General features: G+C 40.2%; 2 protein-coding genes and 1 long non-coding RNA gene across 4 annotated transcripts; 1 reads left to right on the top strand and 2 right to left on the bottom strand.

Moving 5' to 3' along the window:
- Positions 1-1,981: 1,981 nt before the first annotated feature.
- On the bottom strand, positions 1,982-3,737 carry hoxd11a (homeobox D11a). The gene is given in 5 exon segments (XM_015966461.3): positions 1,982-2,301; positions 2,923-3,571; positions 3,574-3,607; positions 3,609-3,724; positions 3,726-3,737. Coding segments are annotated over 5 exon segments (1,047 nt in total). The 3' UTR covers positions 1,982-2,065.
- An 845-nt stretch (positions 3,738-4,582) lies between these two features.
- LOC139062752 (uncharacterized) lies at positions 4,583-18,648 on the top strand. 2 transcript variants are annotated; one of them, XR_011516301.1, is made up of 3 exons: positions 4,583-4,663; positions 15,394-15,487; positions 18,445-18,648. It is a non-coding gene; the product is annotated as an uncharacterized lncRNA (long non-coding RNA). The 2 variants fall into 2 exon arrangements; XR_011516300.1 differs by having other exon boundaries at positions 18,442-18,613.
- Positions 7,027-8,491, bottom strand: hoxd12a (homeobox D12a). Its single transcript, XM_015966462.3, has 2 exons — positions 7,963-8,491; positions 7,027-7,542 (listed from the first exon to the last, which is right to left on the bottom strand). The coding sequence occupies exons 1-2, from the start codon at positions 8,489-8,491 to the stop codon at positions 7,301-7,303; spliced, it is 771 nt and encodes a 256-aa protein (XP_015821948.1). The 3' UTR covers positions 7,027-7,300.
- Positions 18,649-19,247: the final 599 nt, after the last annotated feature.

Genomic DNA, 19,247 nt, shown 5'->3' with positions numbered 1-19,247 from the left:
TGTTGTGCACAAATGATCTGTATCACTGTTTTCAAACAAAACAAAATAACTAATTAAACATTATTATCAATACAATGTATTTTGGTAATGTTTATTTTTTAAATAACCAATGATTTGAAATATGAAAACGTCCTAAAAAGACCATTTATTTTATATAAACTGTGAAAACAAATGTTTTAATGTGGGAATAAATTCATCTGGTACAAAATCAACAATAAAAGCTCACAAAACTTGACAAACTATTCCAAAATGTTTAAAGCTCAAAATGAATTTCCAGCAATAATAATAATAATAATAATAATAATAATAATAATAATAATAATAATAATGATTCAAGACTAAGACTTAATAATGAAATAAATGAAAAACTTTAGGAAATTTTTACATAATGTCCCAAAATTAAAGCACAAAAACCATGAGAGTAAAATGCCTTTAACTGCATGAGCAGAGCTTTAAATTTGACATGACTGTGTGTTATTATTAAAATGTTTCGTTGATTTTACAACTTTTTTTTTACTTCAGATGAATCTCAAAAAGTAAAAACCTGAAATATGATTCAACTAATTTTATTTTAACACAGAAATTTCAACCCATTTTAAATAAAGATGCGCCTCTGAATGGCACTACTGAATAATATCATTCATTTAGGCTGACACTCATATTACAAAATGAAATATAACATCTCAATGTGCAATCAAACGAACTGAGATTTGCGGATGCTGTTCCATCTTTTTGTCTGTTTAAATAAAAACAATGTAATTGAATCATTAGTTTCAAAAATTCTACTTAAAAACGGGTTGAAATAAAAAAAAGGAGTTGATGCTAAATTTCATTTGGAAGTCTGCCCTCGTGTGGATAACGTGAGAATCAGAGCAGCACTCCTCAAAGCTGGTGATGCCCCTTCACGTGAGGATAACCCTGCTGAACTCTAATGAAACTTCAGAGCTCTGACGGCCTTTTGGGGAAATGACTGCTGCAGAATTAAACACATGCACAATCTCAGCACTAATCCCTTTCCAATTATGTTTGTGATAAAGTGTTTGTTCTTCCTTTTTAAATAACACACTGATGCACAAAGTAGAAACATGAACCATCATCGTTAAAGCGACTGGCTCAAGTATAGATCTGTTAGGTTTTGCAGAGCCAGCAGCGGCTTACTGCAAACAGCAGTTGCGGTAACTGGACGGGAAAAAAACGCACTTTCTGTATCAAAATTTTAAAAAGCACAAACACAAAAGCTTTAAATGATTATTAAATTAAAATGTTACTCATCATCTCATGCTCATGTGTTTTCTGGACAGAAATAGTCACGAGAAGGAAAAATAATTGAAAAAGAAAAACCATAGCGCGCAGAAATGTCTCCAAATTTGCCCGAAGTTTAAGTACTTTAAGACAGGAAGGAAGACCAGTCCTCATGTGGTCTGGGGGCTGGACACCGTAGTCCAATAGCCCCTTATTTAGAATTTTACAGCTGCTTTTATTATTCTGTCTAGACGGTTCAAGGTTTAACAAACAATCTTTCTTTCAAACCAAAAGAAACAAACAAAGCCTGCAAGCGCCAAACTTCTCCACCGATCACGTTTAAAGCAAGAAATATTCCATGTTTTTGTTGTTTTTTAAGCTCCATGTGTCTGATTTAACTATAGTACATAAGCTGTGTATCGCACTACACCGTACAGACATGCCTTTTATAAATGCGCACACATAAAAAGAAGCGGAGTACATTTGATGCACATCATTACAAAATACAGATTTGCTGAAATAAATGAAGCAGAATACATTTAAAGTACACTGAATAAAAATATGGCGGATATGTTTCCGTTTTATTATAGTACCAGTCTTTAAAAAATAAAATAAAAATATTCAAAATAAGGTCGTTTGAGCCTCTTTGTGTGTGTGTGTGTGTGTGTGTGTGTGTGTGTGTGTGTGTGTGTGTGTGTGTGTGTGTGTGTGTGTGTGTGTGTGTGTGTGTGTGTGTGTGTGTGTGTGTGTGTGTGTGTGTGTGTGTGTGTGTGTGTGTGTGTGTGTGTGTGTGTGTGTTGAAAAGAAAAATCAAAGTCATGTATCAGAATAAAGGATTCCCAGTAAAATACTGAAGGCGGTCACGGTTGAGTTTTTTCTCCTTCATTCTTCTGTTCTGGAACCAAATCTTGACTTGGCGATCTGTCAGGTTTAGCATCCTGGACAGCTGGAGCCGCTTCTCTTTATTAATGTACACGTTGAAGAAAAACTCTCGTTCAAGTTCTCGGATTTGGAATTTGGTGTAAGGGCACCGCTTCTTCCTGGACTTGGTGGATGAACCTGTGGAGGGGAAAAAAGCAGGTGGTGTAAAATAAAAAAACCAAAAAAATAAACAATCGCAAGGAAGAAAAAAGACATTTTATTCAAATGTTCAAAAGAAAGTCAATAAAAATTATTTTGTATAAAAATGGTCAAATACGCTTTTTATGGTCAGGCCTTTTGAAAGGCCACACACACACACACACACACACACACACACACACACACACACACACATTGAGATAGAGGCTATTAGCATTTTAAAACATCTTATTGCACTGATTGTCATGCATGTTTTGGCTCTGAAAGATGTGGTTTATTTACATATTTCTGCAGCTTTTGCCCATAAAAATGTATTGATCACTGATTCATTTAATGCTTTATCGATCCAAATCAAATCCAGGACATTTGCATTGTTCCTGAACGCAAAAGGAAACCTTAAAGCACGCTCGCTTAACCGTTTCCCATTGTAAATACCTTTACAACCGTAAAGTAGATCTTATAGGGAAATAAAAGCTTTTGCATGCTTATAAAGAAGCATATAACCCTGCACGGTCTCTGGGGTGGAACACCGTGCACTTCAGATCCTCCTGCACACTAAACTCAACACTTTTTGTCCGTTTTGGAAAGGAAAATACTGACTTTGTGGGTTGATCCTGTCGCCGCAGTTGGAGGATGAGTCCTTGTCGCCGCTTCCAGTCGCTTCCACGTTCTCTTGTTCGAGTTTGGTGACGTTTTGGTTGCTGATGGCTGCATCACCCGGAGCAGCAGCAGCAGCAGCAGCGTCTGTCTTTTGTTTTGAGAGCTCCGCGCTCACAGGTTTCTCTGCGTTCGGAGAGTCAAAGAACTGGTCAAAGCCCTGGGGGAGAACTCCGTTGCGGCCGACGCCAGGGAAGAAGTTGCACTGCGCGCTCGATCCTCCGTGGTGGCCGTACAAAGACTCATTTTTGAAACGCACATCCGCCCTACTGCTTGAGGACTGAATCAGTTCCCGGTGCATTATCTCGTCCGTCGAGTAGTAAGACGCGTAATTGCCCCTGTAGTGCCATTTGGGATGCTCCAGTCCATAATCCCTAAAAGCGACTTCTCGAACAGGTTGAGCTATGTTAGTGGAATATGGAAAATTAATCTGGCACGAAGTGTTCTGCGGTAAAAAGGAGGAGACTGATGTAAAATCGGGATTGGAGACGTAATAAGTACAGCTCGGCAAAAACATGTTTGACGCGCAGCTGCGATCGTCGTATTCCGTCATTTCTCTTCTTCCCTTCTCCTCTTTGCAGCAGAGGAATCGAGTTGGCAGGCGGACTGTGTTAAACTTTGTCCATGTAGCACCGCGGGCGCGTGGAAAGACCCCGGCAGGGAGAAAAAATCGGAAACGTAGACAGACCTGCAATACATCTTGATCGATTCTTGAGGTAATTGTGTCATGTGATCCAGCTAAAAAAATTACCATACATCAATATCAGTCATTAAAAACTGCCCAAGAAAAAAAAAAAGGGGGGGGGGGGTCCCCCATGTGAGCTCAGAGAAGAGACTCCATTGGCTCCCTGGCTGCAGCGGAAACTCCTCTCAGGCCATTTTTTCCCTTAAATCTCATGAAAAAACGCGTTTTTGCACCATCGCTGGAATATATTTACAAGAAAGTGTTACATCAGCATCATTTTCCTCCTGTAATGATTGTTGCAGCCACACCCACTCAATGCGTCAATATATTAGCGCACATTGGAGGGGGTGGGTGGTGGTACTGTGTGTATCAACAGTTTGGAATAATGTCTGAGCAATTGAAACAAAGCTCGACGAGACTGTCAAGGTCATCCGCCCGCGGAATCATGTGTGATTTATCCAATTGGTTCCTGCAAAGAAATTACAAGCGTCATTGCGTATAATTACCGATGTTTGGGGAGCACGCACGCGGACTCACGCGCGCACGAACGCACACACACACACACGCACGAATCGTTTAATTCATCATGACATGTCCTGCAGCAATAGCAACTCAGGTGCAACAAAAGGAACAAAGAAAGCTCAAAAGCGCAAAGATGGTGACACTTTACGCATGCGTTTTAGGACAGACGCGCCTAAACATAGGTTAAGCTTTAGTTTAATTTATATTATAAATGGGTGCAGTATTTAATAGCTTTGTATTCTTTTTAGAGTTTTTCAAACAACAAGGAGTAAATCCAAGTAAAAAACAACTGGCTTTGACCGTCTGATGTCTCTCTGTGGGTGACGTCCAACAAGTCTCAGCGGCCATGTCCTTTTATTGCACGAAGGCAGCCATGCGTGCAGTGTGTTCCCCCTCCTCGGTGGGAAAAATAAAGTAAAAACACTGGGGAATGGATAGCTCATCGCTCAGGCAAGGAGAAATATGTGGTTTGGATATGTGAGTATGTACTTTTCATGCTTCTTTATGTCCCAAACTGATTAAATATATTTGAAAGGAAACGCCGATTGTTCAAAAAGTGCAAACCATGGAAAAGAAAACCCAGATCTCTGTTTATGCTTATCAGGGTCAAGATTTTATTATTAAATGCGAGCAAGATTATTTTAACTGCATCAAAGTTCCCTGGAACAGTCGTGTGCTAAGCATGTTTTTGTTTTGAAAACTGGAGCAAAAGCTGGGGAATTCTGAAGTAAACGCTATTCAGCAGATGCGCGTATGGAGGTTTTACGCAGAGAGATTCAAGAGAATACAAAGTATTTAAAGTTTCAAGATTAAGTTAAAAAGTGACTTGCCTTTGAAACTTTGGTTTTGTGTTTATTGCGTGTTTGTGTGCCTAATGTTTCCATATAATGCTTTGTGCGTCAGTGCCGACATATTTATTTATGTTTAAATGTAAAAGCGCATACTCTATTGTCTAAAAAGTTTTCATGCAGCCATGGCAGAACACAAGTTCTATACATTTAAATAATAAAAAAGCACCTCAAAAGAGCAGAAAAATCGAAGAAATGATGAAACTCTTTTGTTTAACTCGTAAAATGTTTTTACTTAACTTAATTTAAATATGCACGTTCATCTATTTAACATTAACTTAAACAACATTCATCTATTTTAAACGGTAGATATTTAAAAGGATAATTGATTTTGATCTTCGTGCTGAGACATTGAGAAGGAGTAGTCATGCTAACTTGACCTTAACTTTGTTTTGGCACCCCCACTTGACCGAGCTATGTGACGCAGGATGGCAGAGAAGAAACCAACAAATAAATGCTCCACAAAATACTTTAAAACAAATGTATGTAAATAGCGTATTAAGCAATGTCAGCTGGTGACGGACGTGAAATTTGTTTTGAGTTGGAAAAGAAAAAATAATCCTTGGATTATGACTGCAGTGGATAAACAAGAGCTGCAGTGCGGTGATGACGACGTTTTTTACAGCGAGAAACCCCAACGATGAACCCACTCTAAAACCATCTCACATGAGCTGAAAATTTACTTTTTATTTTATTTTGTACATAAAACCAACTAAAACATGCATTAAAACTGCACATCTTAAGCGTAACGTTCTGAAATCGCCTCCTTTTGGTAAATATAACGGTTGTCCTCACCTGAAACACTTCTAATGCGCGTATCTTCACCTGTTTTAGGCTATAAAGGTGCGAGATCCTCAATAAATGAATGATGTTTTAACCATGCCGGACATACTGTGTCAGAGCTGCATGGTGATGGCTGCTGCTGCGTTACGCACAGCAAGGAAGAATTACGCACAGGAAAATTAGAGTATAGAAACGACCGCGACGGTTTTTTAATCTAAATGAGTGCTGTATTCTCTCCCAAATTATGCTTTTGAGTGTTTATATAAAAATTAGTACAACCAGTGTGTGTAAACCTGAGGAGCATCACATTACAACCCCGCAATGGCGCTTTCACCTCAGCAGACATAACTGGAGCTATGATTACAAAACCATATCCGCTTCTGCTTCACCACGAGTTTTTACTGAAAACAGGTGCAGAATATTTTTCTTAATCTCATTTTTACACTTGATGCCTAACATAATCAGCTCGTGGGCGACTGAAAGGCTCGCATTACATGTGAAATCATTGGATTTTACTCTCAAACGCACATAAAATACACGAAACATTTTTAAAATGATCTTTATTTACAAATGTCTTCAACTTTTCAGTTTCTTCCACATTAAAAATGAACATCTCGGCTTGTTCCTTTCTTTTAATTCTGCTTTCATGCTTAATTATTTATTTAGAGTAGAACAAGTTCTAATCGTTGATCATTTAAGTATCAATATGATTTAGATGCAGCCACGATGCGCTGTTGGACAATACATTTATTTTTGTTTTCTTTGTTTGACACAGAAAGTTTTACGACAATTTACGATATCAACAACAAAACTGTATCCAACAGAAACGCACGTGCATCATCATCCAAACAGAACGAGTTTACAGATGACATTTTATTGGTAAAGAATAGAAAAATGACATGCAGGTACAATTCTGGCTTGTATCAATATTTTGATTGTAAAATTTATTTATTCCGCATTTAATTCACATACAATCCATATATAATCTTACTGCACGTGAGACCGAAAAGCACAAACCTTTTCCTCCACAACCCCGCTATTATGGGCCTCACACCTTAGTTTAGATAAGAAAAAAGGCTTTAGTGTCGAGCATTAAGAGTCAGCAAGTTACTGAAAATGAATATATTCTGCTTTTTATTATTCAAAACGCTCTTTGCTGTATGTGTCTGCGTAAAATCGAGTCATTGTTGGGTCACGTTCCCTCAAAAAGACTATTTTCCTTCAATATTGCGAAATGAAAACAAAAATGAGCCAAAAGCGCTTTTGTAACACTGACAGAATCGGACAGAAGACATCCGCTCCATGGCGTGATAGTCGTGCGCTCCAGTGAAGCACCTTCCAGCGCCTCCATCCGTCTAAAATGATCCAGTTGGTTTTGCTTTCTTCATTTATTTATTTATAAATCGTGGGAATTATTTAAGATACACGTGAGAAAAACGTGGAGCCATCTTCTAGCGCAGCTGGTCGGGATCAAGTCCAAAGGTCATCCATACGTGATGAAAGCCTGCTCGCGCATCATCAACCGCTTCTTCTTCATCCTGCGGTTCTGGAACCAGATTTTCACCTGCTGGTCGCTCAGGTCCAGTCTGTCTGACAACTCTTTGCGTTTCTGTCGGTTGATGAATTCGTTCATCAGAAATTCATTCTCAAGTTCAGCTAACTGCGATTTAGTGTAGGGCTTCCTCTTCTTCCTTGTTCTCACTTGTGACGAGCACCACGGGGCACCTGGCAGGAGGAGGAGGAGACACGTTGACACTTCAACACCAGATCATTTCAAGGGAAAGTTAAGATGAAGAAAATTGACTTTCAGGATCTTGAGGATAGAAGAACAGACTTTTTTTTTAGGAAAATATTGGGGGAAAAATTCTGAAATGATTGAGTTTTACACTGAAGTCTTGAGAAAAGACCATTTGGGACATAAAAGCAGTAGGTTCAATATAAAAGATATAAATAGAATACCACAATGTCTAGCCAAGAAATTACGTTTTATGAATGCATGCGATTTCTAGTCATAATTTTATCATAACAAATGAACTGTAAAAAGTAAAAGCTTGTGTTTTATTTATCTCATAATTACATAAAAATCTTAAATGATTAAATAAACAGCATGAATAAGAGAAGCCTGTGCGCTTTAACATACTTAACCTTGGCCAAAAGTCGCCCTGGAGCACTCCCTGCTTGATGATGTCTCATCGAGCTCCTGTTTGGTTCCGTTTAGTAGACCTGAATCCGAATCTCGTGTCCCAGAGCCGTGCAAACCTCGGTCCAGTTCGGAGTAACCCCGGAGCCCTTGTTCCGAGGCGTAGGGTTCATCCTGTCCATCTGATCCTTCTGCTTTCTGGCTTGAGTCCTGGAAGCACCGGGCCTCGTTCTCCTCCAGATGCGTCTTGACGTGGCCGCGGGAGCAGTTCACAGACAACGAGTTTGGCACAAGCGGGGGACAGAAACCTCCAAACGCGCGGTTCTGGGCCGGAGGTGCTGCAGATGCACACGAACTTGGGGCAGTCCACGGGTGCGTGCACACCTCTCTCCTGTTACATGGGAGCTGATGCAGCCCGGGTATGTGGGCTCCATTACCGCACAAATTGGGGAAATACAGCGAGTCGGGAGGAGCGAAATTCAGCAGAGATCCAACATAACCGGCATTTAAAGGATTCCGCTCACACATTTCCATGGAGCTCCCTTCTAAAAACGCGTCTCGTGCGCTCTTTAGCAACTCTTGAAGAATAAAGGGAAGGCAATTGTTGATTTGTTAATACAACGTCACGTGACATGCAAAATATGTTGCCAGCCCCACCCTTTGCTCTCAATGCTGCAAAAATAATCCACGGGATGATTTTCAAAGTAACTACTGAATACACTCGTTTAATTCCCCTCTATCTTCATTTGGTTATATTATTGTTTTGGAAGCTACAGAAAAACACACTGATTACAAGAAAATTTTAAATAAAAAATAAACATCAGCGCGAGAGGGATTAAAAATACCTTTTAAAATCCCAATTTTCCATTTCCTCATATTTTAGAGGAAACCATTGCGTAGGTCACGTGACTGGAGCAGCTTTACCGTTATTCGGACACCACCGACCTTCTTTTAACTTTTCCTGACGAATTCACCCTATTATTTACATTTACTACACATTTTATTCTACAAATGGCTCTTTCACGCAACGATCAGGTGCTCTTTGTTCTCGTGTTGAAATCCAAACGCAGTTGACAAAAACAACCTAAAATGTACACAAAACGCGCATTCCAGCGTGTTTTTCGGCTCCACACACACATAATGTTTGTGTTTAAGGAAAATTCAGTAACAGGTCCAATAATAACCAAATCTTGTTTTTTTCACCTTCTGAAAAAATTCAGACAATAAACTAATATTAGCACCAATTAAAAGTGAAAATCGTGATGTGCTTATTTTTGTTTTTGCTCATATTCAGCTGGTGGATGATTATTATAATAAAATCCTCCAATCTGACTTTATGAAATCCTTTTATGAAATTAAACACCTTATAGCTTAAAATAAATATTCAGGACTTTAAATGTTCAAATATGCGAAAGAAAAGAGTGTTCCGAAACAAACAGACAAAACAGCTGTGGGGGTTGGAACTAGTGGAAACTGCATTTTCACAGAGGTGACATAAAAATATTCATGTGTGGGAATTTAAAATGTGTTTTATTTACAGAAATAGTTGTTCAGTTTAGCTGCTTATAGACGCCAAATTGGGCCCAACTGCGCAATTACGCTTTCCGTATTCCCACTGCGCACCGCTGCAATATTAAGATAAAGTGTCATGAGAGAAAAATACGCAAATAACAAAATAAAACGTTAATATAAAATGTAAACATAAAAATATATTAAATTTCCTTTAAATGTAAAATATGTGATTCATGAGGGAACCGTGCGAAACCACGCATCTCTGCAGATGTTATCTTATTTTTCCGGGTGTTTTCAGCACTTTTCTGGCTAAACTTGAGCCCAGAAGCTGCAGTCTCTCGTGTCATTAAAGCAGATCACAGCGAGGAAACGTTTTAGTGTCATTTAACTGCTCTTGGATCGGCACGTTTAGGGTGTAAGGAGCAGCAGTCTGGCTCAGCTCCACGCCCTCCGAAGGAAGCGAAGCCCCGACTATTGTCCTTGGTAATAAACTTGCTGCTTCCCTCGTTCAAGTTCTCAGAAGAAGAAAAAATAAAATAAAACAGAATGAATCAGAGTTTGGAGTCACAGGAAGTGAGGGGGTTCATTTTACCTGGAAATGAGTCTAAATTGCATAAAGGAAACCGAACGTTTGCTGTGCCTTAAAATCTAAAAACTGAGAAATTTACTGAAATGTTTTATCTGGTTTCCCCCTCGCTGCTCCTCTCACACCAGGTGTTTTATCATTTTTATGATTTATAACAGGGAGAGTTAATTTCTCAGTAGTCTAAGTAATGTTTAAGCATCACCGAGCACAGGAAGTTAATCAAAACAAATAATTATAACAAAACTATTCCACTGTGGGAAAGCCAATTAGAAACAAATTCCAAAAAAGTCATTTCCAACGACCCAAGAGGTTTTCTGATGAAAGATATTCAACGTTTCTAATTTACAGCAATTCATCAAAGGCGCTGTTTAATTTTGTTGAGTGGAAAATTAAACAGCTCATGAGTTAGTCTGCTTATTATCGACCACAGCTCGCATAAAGGAATGCTCGAGCTGAATTAATTAATTTAATAATTCTAAAGACCAAAAATAATCATAAGCTTCAGCAGAATGTGTGAAATTTATTTGAATTTACTCCGATTTGGTTCTAGTGACACAATAAAAAAATTAATGTAATAATGTTTAAGGGGGGGGGAAGCTTAGTTTTCTTCACTGGGAGATGTGAACCAGCAGGGGAGTTTATTTTCATTAATGAACACGTTTAAAATCGCTCCATAATTACTCTGATTTGTACAAACAACCATATTTCTGAAAATCTCTTGTTACAATGAACAATCATCAAAGTTGCAGGTAGATAAAACAGGAATTAAACGGACTGTCAGAACGTATTTAAATGTTTTTGGGTTTTATTTTATTGCTCAAATTATATTGTTATTTTTAAACAAGGTTAATTAGGTCAGCAGCACGCTGAGCATGGTTGAGTTGTAGTTGCAAAAGATTGCCACTAGATGGCATCCTCAATTAAGAAAAGACAATTGTTTGGGTAAACAGACAAACAAAAAGGCCTCTGAAGGAGTGCTTGGCTTTTCTTTAACAGAACCCCAGATGGTTTCCGTCTGGGTGATCGCTTTAACTTTTGCACAGCTGGTGATTATGTCCTTTTAATGGCTAACACCCCCACCTTCTCACAGACATCTGCATCTGAGTACATTGGTCATCAAATTTAGTTGGTGAAACTCCAAAAATCTGCTATGATGCAAAAGTCTACGTATTTTCAATAATCCCACTTAGACTGAAAGACCATCCAAGCCTCAGGAACCCTTTTCAGGTGTTGTAGGTGCATTAGCTGATTAGAGTGTGACACTTTGAGCAGAATATTGAAACGTTCCACAATATTCTAAGATATGGAAAAAACATTTTCACTGTAAAAATGTAGAAAAAATATTTTCAATTTTCTCTGAAAGATAAATAATTTTTGAGGAAAGCAAAAAACTGTAATAATGTTTAGGAAAAAAATCGGAATTTAAAGGATGTTTAAAGCAAAGTCTTTGTTCTGATAAAACCCTTTAATCACACTTCTCTGCAGATATCATATTTTTCCAGGTGTTTTCAGCACTTTACTTGCTGAACTTAAGCCTAGAAGCTGCAGCCTGTCATCACCTGAGAAACTAGAATTTGGGGTTTTCATAAGCAGGCAGCCATTTTGATTTAAAAAAAAACAAGGGCTTGAAATATCTGCATTACATGTAATGAGTCAATCTCATATGTTTAGTGAAATAACTAAATTTTGCTGAATTTATCAAGTATTTTTTTATTGCTGGTTCAACACCCAGCTGTGGTTTTTCTGTGCAGTGGTTTGTGTGTTCTCATTGTGCATGCATAGGTTGGTTTTTAGCTTTGCTCTCAAACAGATGCATGTTAGGTTAATTGGTGACACAATGGACTAACACCAGCAGATGACACAACAACCCAAACCACATGTGGAAACTTTACACTGGACCTCAAGCAATGTGGATTCTGGGCCTCTTCTCTATTCCTCCAGACTCTGGGACCTTGATTTTCAAAGGAAATGCCAAATTTTCTTTCATCAGAGAACATAACTTTGGACCACTCAGCAGCAGTCCAGTCCTTTTAGTCTTTGGCCCAGGCGAGACACTTGTGGCCTGACACAAGGAGAGCGGCAGTTGAAGCTCATATCTTACACTGACCCCAGCTGTAGTCCACTCTTTGTGAATTCCTGCCACATTTTTGAACGGGTTTTGTTTCTCAATTCTCTCTAGGGTGTGTCCAACCCTATTGCTTGTGCACTTTTTTCTACCACATCTTGTCTTTCCCTTTGCCTCTCTATTAATGTGCTTGGACACAGAGCTCTGTGAACAGCCAGCCACTTTAGCAATGACCTTTTGTCTCTTGCCCTCCTTTTGCAAGGTGTCAATGATCGTCTTTTGGACAACTGCGAAGTCAGAAATATTCTCCATGATTATGTAGCCTACAGAGCGAGAGACCATTTAAAGGCGTTTGCAGGTATTTTGTGTTAAATTAGAGTGTGACCAGCATCTGTTTGTTTGTTTGTTTTTTTGAGAAAAAAGTAAAAAATTTGAAATAAACGAAAAGCTACTGCATCTGAAGTAACTAAACTGCTATTATTTTTGTTGTAATACAGTAATATAAAAAAGACTTCAATGGCCTGTATTTGATATAGCACATTCGAGAGTCCTGGAACCCCCCAAGGCACTTTACAACACAATCAGTCCTTCACACATTCACACCCTTAACTTAAAGGAAATGTTTGTAATGTTTTCTGACATGTGTGTCTCTAACAAGTAAGACCACATCACACCTGTACTGAAGTCTCTCACCAATCCCCCATGGAATTAGATACAAGCTAGGAAATGCTTCTATTTATCTTAAAGAGCTCCTTACTATCCACATCACCTCAAGAAATCTTCGCTCTAGAAATTCTCAATTCCTGCAACAGGACAAAACTTCTTTTCATGGGAGATCAAGCCTTTCAAGCTGCAGCCCCATGCCTGTGGAACACATTCCCTAAAACATTGAGAGCACCTCAGAGTGTTGAGTGTTTTAAAAAACATCTGAAGATATTTTTATTTACATAGGCTTTTTCAAACTGACTGGTATTGCTGTTGTTTTTCCATGTGTTAACTTAGCATTATATGGTTTAATGTATTGTTTATTTGTTTTTATTGATTGTTTTTTTTCTCCTCGTTGAACCGTCACCTTATCGTGGTGGAGGAGTTTGAGTGCCCTAATGATCCTAGGAGCTATGTTGTCTGGGACACTTTGTGCCCCTGGTAGGGTCTCCCATGACAAATTGGTCTTAGGTGAAGGGTGATAGGTAATTAATTTTATCCCATATTACCTTAAAGGATGACACACCCGGAGAGAGAGAGTAAATCTTGATTATTTGTAATGTCCATGTGCGCGAATCAACATGCGAGAAGCTGGACTCAACCAACCAGCCCCCACTCTGCTCCAGCCTCAAAGCCTTCACCTCACCAGCTCTGCATACCCGCATCATCTCCATCAGGAGACCAGAATGTTAGGTAATATTTAATCTCCATAACCCTGGAACCTGAAATAAACACACATGACAACAAGGAAGACATTTTACCCTGAGTCCCCAAAATATGGAGAGTTAACACAGAGGAACATCCTCCGAGGCTTCCCCACGTCACTCCCAAGTCTCCTCAGTTTCCCAGGGGCTTTATTCAGCAAAGGATGGGGGAGAAGGCAGGCCTTCTCAGGTTACAGAGGTACAGTTTTCAGTTGGAAACCCACAATCAACATCCTTGCTCAACCTTTCATGAACAGCAACAGTTGGCAAAAACAGAGATTCATGAAGTGTTAATAACACAAAATGGGCATCTTTTAGGCCTCAAAAAGGTACAATTATAAAAATACCCAACAAAGGGTGAGACAAAGAACGGTTCACAGGATCTTTCATGGACGTTGAAACAAAGAGTCGGAGTACCCGGCCCGGAGGGTTACCAGGGTCCCACCGTGAAGCCAGGCCTGGGGTTGGGCCCATGAGCGAGCGCCTGGTGGCCGGGCTTTCGCCCATGGGGCCCGGCCGGGCCCAGCCCAAACCGGATACATCTGGGCTCATCCAACTGTGAGGGTCCGGTGCAATGTGGATCGGGTGGCAGACCAAGGCGGTAGTTTTGGCGGTCCGATCCCCGGACAAGAAAACTGGTTTTTGGGACATGGAACGTCACCTCGCTGGCGGGGAAGGAGCAGGAGCTTGTGGCAGAGGTTGAGCGGTACCGGCTAGATATAGTCGGACTCACCTCGACACATAGCGTTGGCACTGGAACCCAAGTCCTTGCGAGGGGTTGGACACTCTCCTTTGCTGGAGTTGCTCCGGGGGAGAGGCGGAGGACTGGGGTTGGCTTTTTGTTAGTCCCAAGACTCTCTGCTTGTGGGACAGTCGGGAGGGACTTGGAGTAGAACCGCTGCTCCTCTGGATCGAAAGGAGCCAGTTGAAGTGGTTTGGGCATCTGGTCAGGATGCCTCCTGGACGCCTCCCTGGGGAGGTGTTTCAGGCATGTCCTGCCGGCAAGAGGCTCCCGGGTCGACCCAGGACACGTTGGAGAGGTTACATCTCCAATCTGGTCCGGGATTGCCTTGGGGTCCTGCCGGAGGATCTGGTGGAGAAGGCCGGGGAGAGGACAGTCTGGAGCTCCCTAGTTGGGATGCTGCCTCCGCGACCCACACCCGGATAAGCGGAGGAAGACGACTACGACGTTTTTAATTTTCTTTAGATTGTTTCTGATTTCTTTCTGTAGCATTTTGAGATTACATTGAAATCTAAAGTGCATAACAAACAAAATCTATTATTATTATTATTATTATTATTATTATTATTATAAGAAAGCAGGTGCCCACAGTCTAGAGCCTCCCTTGCATGTGAGTGTTTGCAATGGTTGTTCGTCTCATTTACCACATTTGTTAGCCTGAGATGGATTGACAATTTCGTAGATTTTGTTTGCGGGGGCAGTAGCTTAAGCAAGGAGGCCCAGACTTCCCTCTCACCATACACGTGGGCAAGCTCCTCTGGGGAAATCCTTAGGCAGAGGTGTCAAACTCAAACTCACATTGGGCCGAAATGAAAATCTGGGGCGAAGTCACGGGCCAAACTTAATATTTTTTGAAAAAGTGACGGCAAATTTGTACATTTTCTTTATCAACATAAATGCAATTTTGAACCTTTTAATTTGGAAACAAACTTATTTTTGCATTAACACTGAATGTGGAATAACCATATTACACACAAGCAAGTCCATTTTAAATAAAACGCATCAGTGGTATTCATTACTTGTGGTATAATCAGCTTTTTTAAAATCTATTCAGGATTTATGTTTTCTTGTTGTTTATTCATTTTTCTTATTTTTATTCTCCTTTTTTTCTCCTGTAATAAGTGTCATCGCTGCTGTGACATCTGCTTTCCCCACTGAGGAACAATAAAGGGATTTTCTATTCATCTATCTGCAGCCTTTCCACTTCCTGTTTAATGTAAGTTAAATCTTTTCTCACGGGCCAACAGCAAAACAAAAATAGAATTTTATCTTAAATGAAAATGCAACATCTCACCTGTTAACTGTCATGTTTTGGAGCAGAAAAAGAGCATAAAACCAAAATTTTTAAATCTCAGTTTGCTCCACTGGTTTACTGTGATGCTCACCTGTTCCAGCCAGATACCTGCATCATGGGGTTGAGCTTTTCTGAGGAGGAGACTCCTGTTGTTTTTTTTTTCATCTTCATCATAATAATGACAACATTAGATGACAACAGGTGCTCACATAGGTTTGTGCTGATGAACATGTCTGAACAGCTTGACCACGTTGTTGTGTGTCGGGGAGGAAAAATAAAAACTACAGCAGCCACAGAGTAATGCTGATTTGAGCGTGTCGCTGCTTGCTGGAGTTATATCAGCTCTGTCTGGAAGTTAGTTGGAAAACTTTCTCTTTCAGTCGTGAACACATTACTGAACAGTTAAAATCTCCGTTTCTGGGCTTCAACGTCGGCAAATAGCTGAGTGAACTCGGCGCTGAGTGAGAGGTGTTTAGTTTGTCCGAGACAGAGGAGCTGCAGACACTGGCAGCAGACCCTGGAAAAAACACAAAGGAGGGGGCGCTTCGGCTCCGCGCTAACGCCGCAAAGCATCATGGGAATTGTAGTCTTTGCGGTTAAATCGGCCAGCGGGTCAGTTTTAATATATTTTTGATATTTATCTCGCAGGCCACATAAAATGCTCTGCGGGCCACTTCTGGCCCGCGGGTTTTGTGTCTGACACATGTGTCCTAAGGCATTCCCTGGACAGCCGAGAGACGTAGACCCTCCAGTGTGCCCATGGGTGTTCCTTTAGGCCTTCTCTCGGTTGGATATGCCCAGAAAAAATCACCATGGACGAGTCCAGGAGGCATCCTGACTAGACACCTGAGCCACCTCAACTGGTTCCAACCAAATAATGTAATTTGTTCTGAAGAAATTTCCCTTCTCGTCTGAGGAACTTTCTCAAAGAAAGCAAGCGATTTGCATTTAATCTTTTTATTAATTTGTATGTGAGAGGGTTACCTTAAATAGAAAACTATCAGACATCTACAGTATATAACTGTTGACTTTTCCAACAAAATTGGTCTCCAATGATCTGAGGAGGATTAACTGATTAAAGGGGACTTACAGCAAAACTCTACTTTTGCATCTCTTCTGTATATTCAGTCTGTGTGTTGATTCATAATTATCTTCTTTTTTTCTTATTAAACACAGTGAAGTAAAAAAAATGTTTCTTTACCTTCGGCTTACATGTTTCAGCCAAAACTTCTGCCTTCGTCAGAGCCATCAGCTGTTTGTGGCGCCACTTCCGTTTATGTGCGGGCAGCAGAGGACGACATCGCACTTTGCTGCCCGCATCCTTCATGCTGATATCACGTTCGTGGTGTTGTGTCTGCTTCTTGTTATCTCTATCGCTTCCTTAATCCATCTTCTGTATTTTTGTTGCTCTGTATTTATGATCTGTGTGCTGTCCCAATCCATTATATGTTTTTCCCTTGTGCATTGATCCGTTACCACAGATTTTTTTAAATTGAACTTTCCACTTCCTGTTTTGCTGCTCTTGTATGCCTTTTTTCGGACTTTCTTTCTGATGTTTTGTTTTCCGTGTTGAGTTGGCATCCTATTTCTCCTATGTATGTTTTACTCCAGAGATTACATGGTATTTTGTAGATGGCACAGCATTTTTGTCCAGCTGCTATTTTGTTTTTTGGGTGTACCGCTCTTTTCTTGACCGTCAGGTATGGACGTCACGGAAGTGACGCCACAAACAGCTTGCGGCTCTGATGAGGCGGAAGTTCCGGCCGAAACATGTCAGCCGAAGGTACAGAAACATCTAATTACTTCACTGTGTTAAATCTAAAGAAAGAAGACAATCTCTTTTTGCATCCTTTTGTGCAGCCATGTGGGTCTCTGCTACCTCTGTAAAAATTCCGATATGTCTATCCGTTTCCTGTCAGTGCTTGGATTTAGGAAGAATGTACCTAAAACAAGCAGTTTTAAAATGCCCCTGTTTGTGATGTTGCAAATGTAGAAATGATCTTAGAACCACCTCTCACATGCAAGAGAAAGATGTTGCTGAAGGAGGAGCGGCTCTACTCCAAGCTCTTATTGAATATTGGAGCTTCTCAGCTAACAGCAGTCTAAGCAGGGATGAGTGGGCATTGCCAGCTTCTGCTTATTTTCTTAAAGAGACAATGTGTAGTTTTTACCATTAATATCTGGAAATATCCATCAAAAAGTTTTTGAAAAATATTGGTGACTTTGTAACATAACCACACAATTCAGGTCTAAAATACATGGGAGCAGGTCAAAGTCTCTGGGCGACGCCATATCAGATGCCTTGTTTCCTGCTACAGGACAAAATGCATTTACTGATTTAAAACAAACAGTTACAAAACTTTTGTCATTCTTAAATGTTGTTGTTTTACACATTTAGCTCTTCACTTGTTGCCAGTGATGAAAGGGAGACTGATGTGCTTGTTATTTTGCTAAAGTTTGCACTCCCCAGGGCTTTTTGACCCTTATGGTCATCCATTAGTAAGGTCTTACTCAACACAAAAATACTGCTTGCTTGCAATGATTTAGGCATCTACTGCCCCCTATCGCCAGGAAAAATACACACTGTCACTTTAAAGTGACAAAGCTCTGAATCGGCTCATTCTAGTAGGTACTGAAACTGTCAAGAATAAAATTGCTGAATTATATGAGATGAATTTAGTGCAAATAACTTTATCAACAGATTTTCGATTGATCACAGATTTATTAAAACTTTGAAAAGTCATAATAAAACATTGCTTCTTTCTGTAAATTTGTCATTTGTCATTGATGGACTATCACCACAAATGGCTGGAGGTTACATTTTCACCTAATGTGATGGCAGATGCTGTTATAATCTTTTTGTGCTCTGTTTTCAGCAGAGAGGGTAATCCTGACTATGTGGTGACTGACAGTGGTCCCCAGTTCCTCTCCAGCTCCTTCACAGATTTCCTGGCTGAGTGGGGAATGTCACCTGTGCACCAGTGCTTACCATCCTCAGTGAAATGGTGCTGTAGCAAGGTGGAATAGAGTGCTTTAAGAGACTATCATGACTGCTGAACACATGCAGAAAGACTGGAAGAGTGCTGTGAACAACTTCCTGCAAAACTACAGAGCAACACCACACGCCACAACTGGAGTTTCTCCATCAGAACTCCTGCACAACAAGAGAATGAAAACAAAAGTGAACATCTTCCCGTTGCGTGAGAGCAGCCCAAAATGCTTGATGGACCAGGAAACCGTGGAATGAAAACAGCTGAAGTCAAAACAAAAAAGTGACAAGTGTCTGGGTGTACGGAAGCTCACATTCAGCACTGGAAAAAGCACATACACTTGCACGCTCAGTGATAACAAGAGGTGGAAATCTGCCTGGCTGTCATGCTATTCAGCTGATGCCTCACCTACAATGAAGTCAGGCCAAAATGACTCTATTAGGCTGCGTAAGAGTTGTTAAACGACTTTCAACCTCGTTAGAGGTTGTGCAGGTTAGATATTGTTTTGTTAAACTTTTTATTTACTGTTGTTTTGTTCTGTTGAGTACTTGTGTTAACATCATCGACATAAATATACTGGACATCTCCTTTCCATAGGCTCCAATAACATATTTTTGTACTAAAATGGGAGGTGGCCACCACCGCCATTTTGACCGTGTCACAGGTTCCGTCAAGCCCATTTCCAAAAAAGG

This window comes from Nothobranchius furzeri, chromosome 14 (genome assembly GCF_043380555.1).
Source record: "Nothobranchius furzeri strain GRZ-AD chromosome 14, NfurGRZ-RIMD1, whole genome shotgun sequence".
NCBI classification, from domain to species: Eukaryota; Metazoa; Chordata; class Actinopteri; order Cyprinodontiformes; family Nothobranchiidae; genus Nothobranchius; species Nothobranchius furzeri.
The sequence above is the reverse complement of the archived record's forward strand: the minus strand, read 5'-3'. Positions and strand labels throughout refer to the sequence as shown.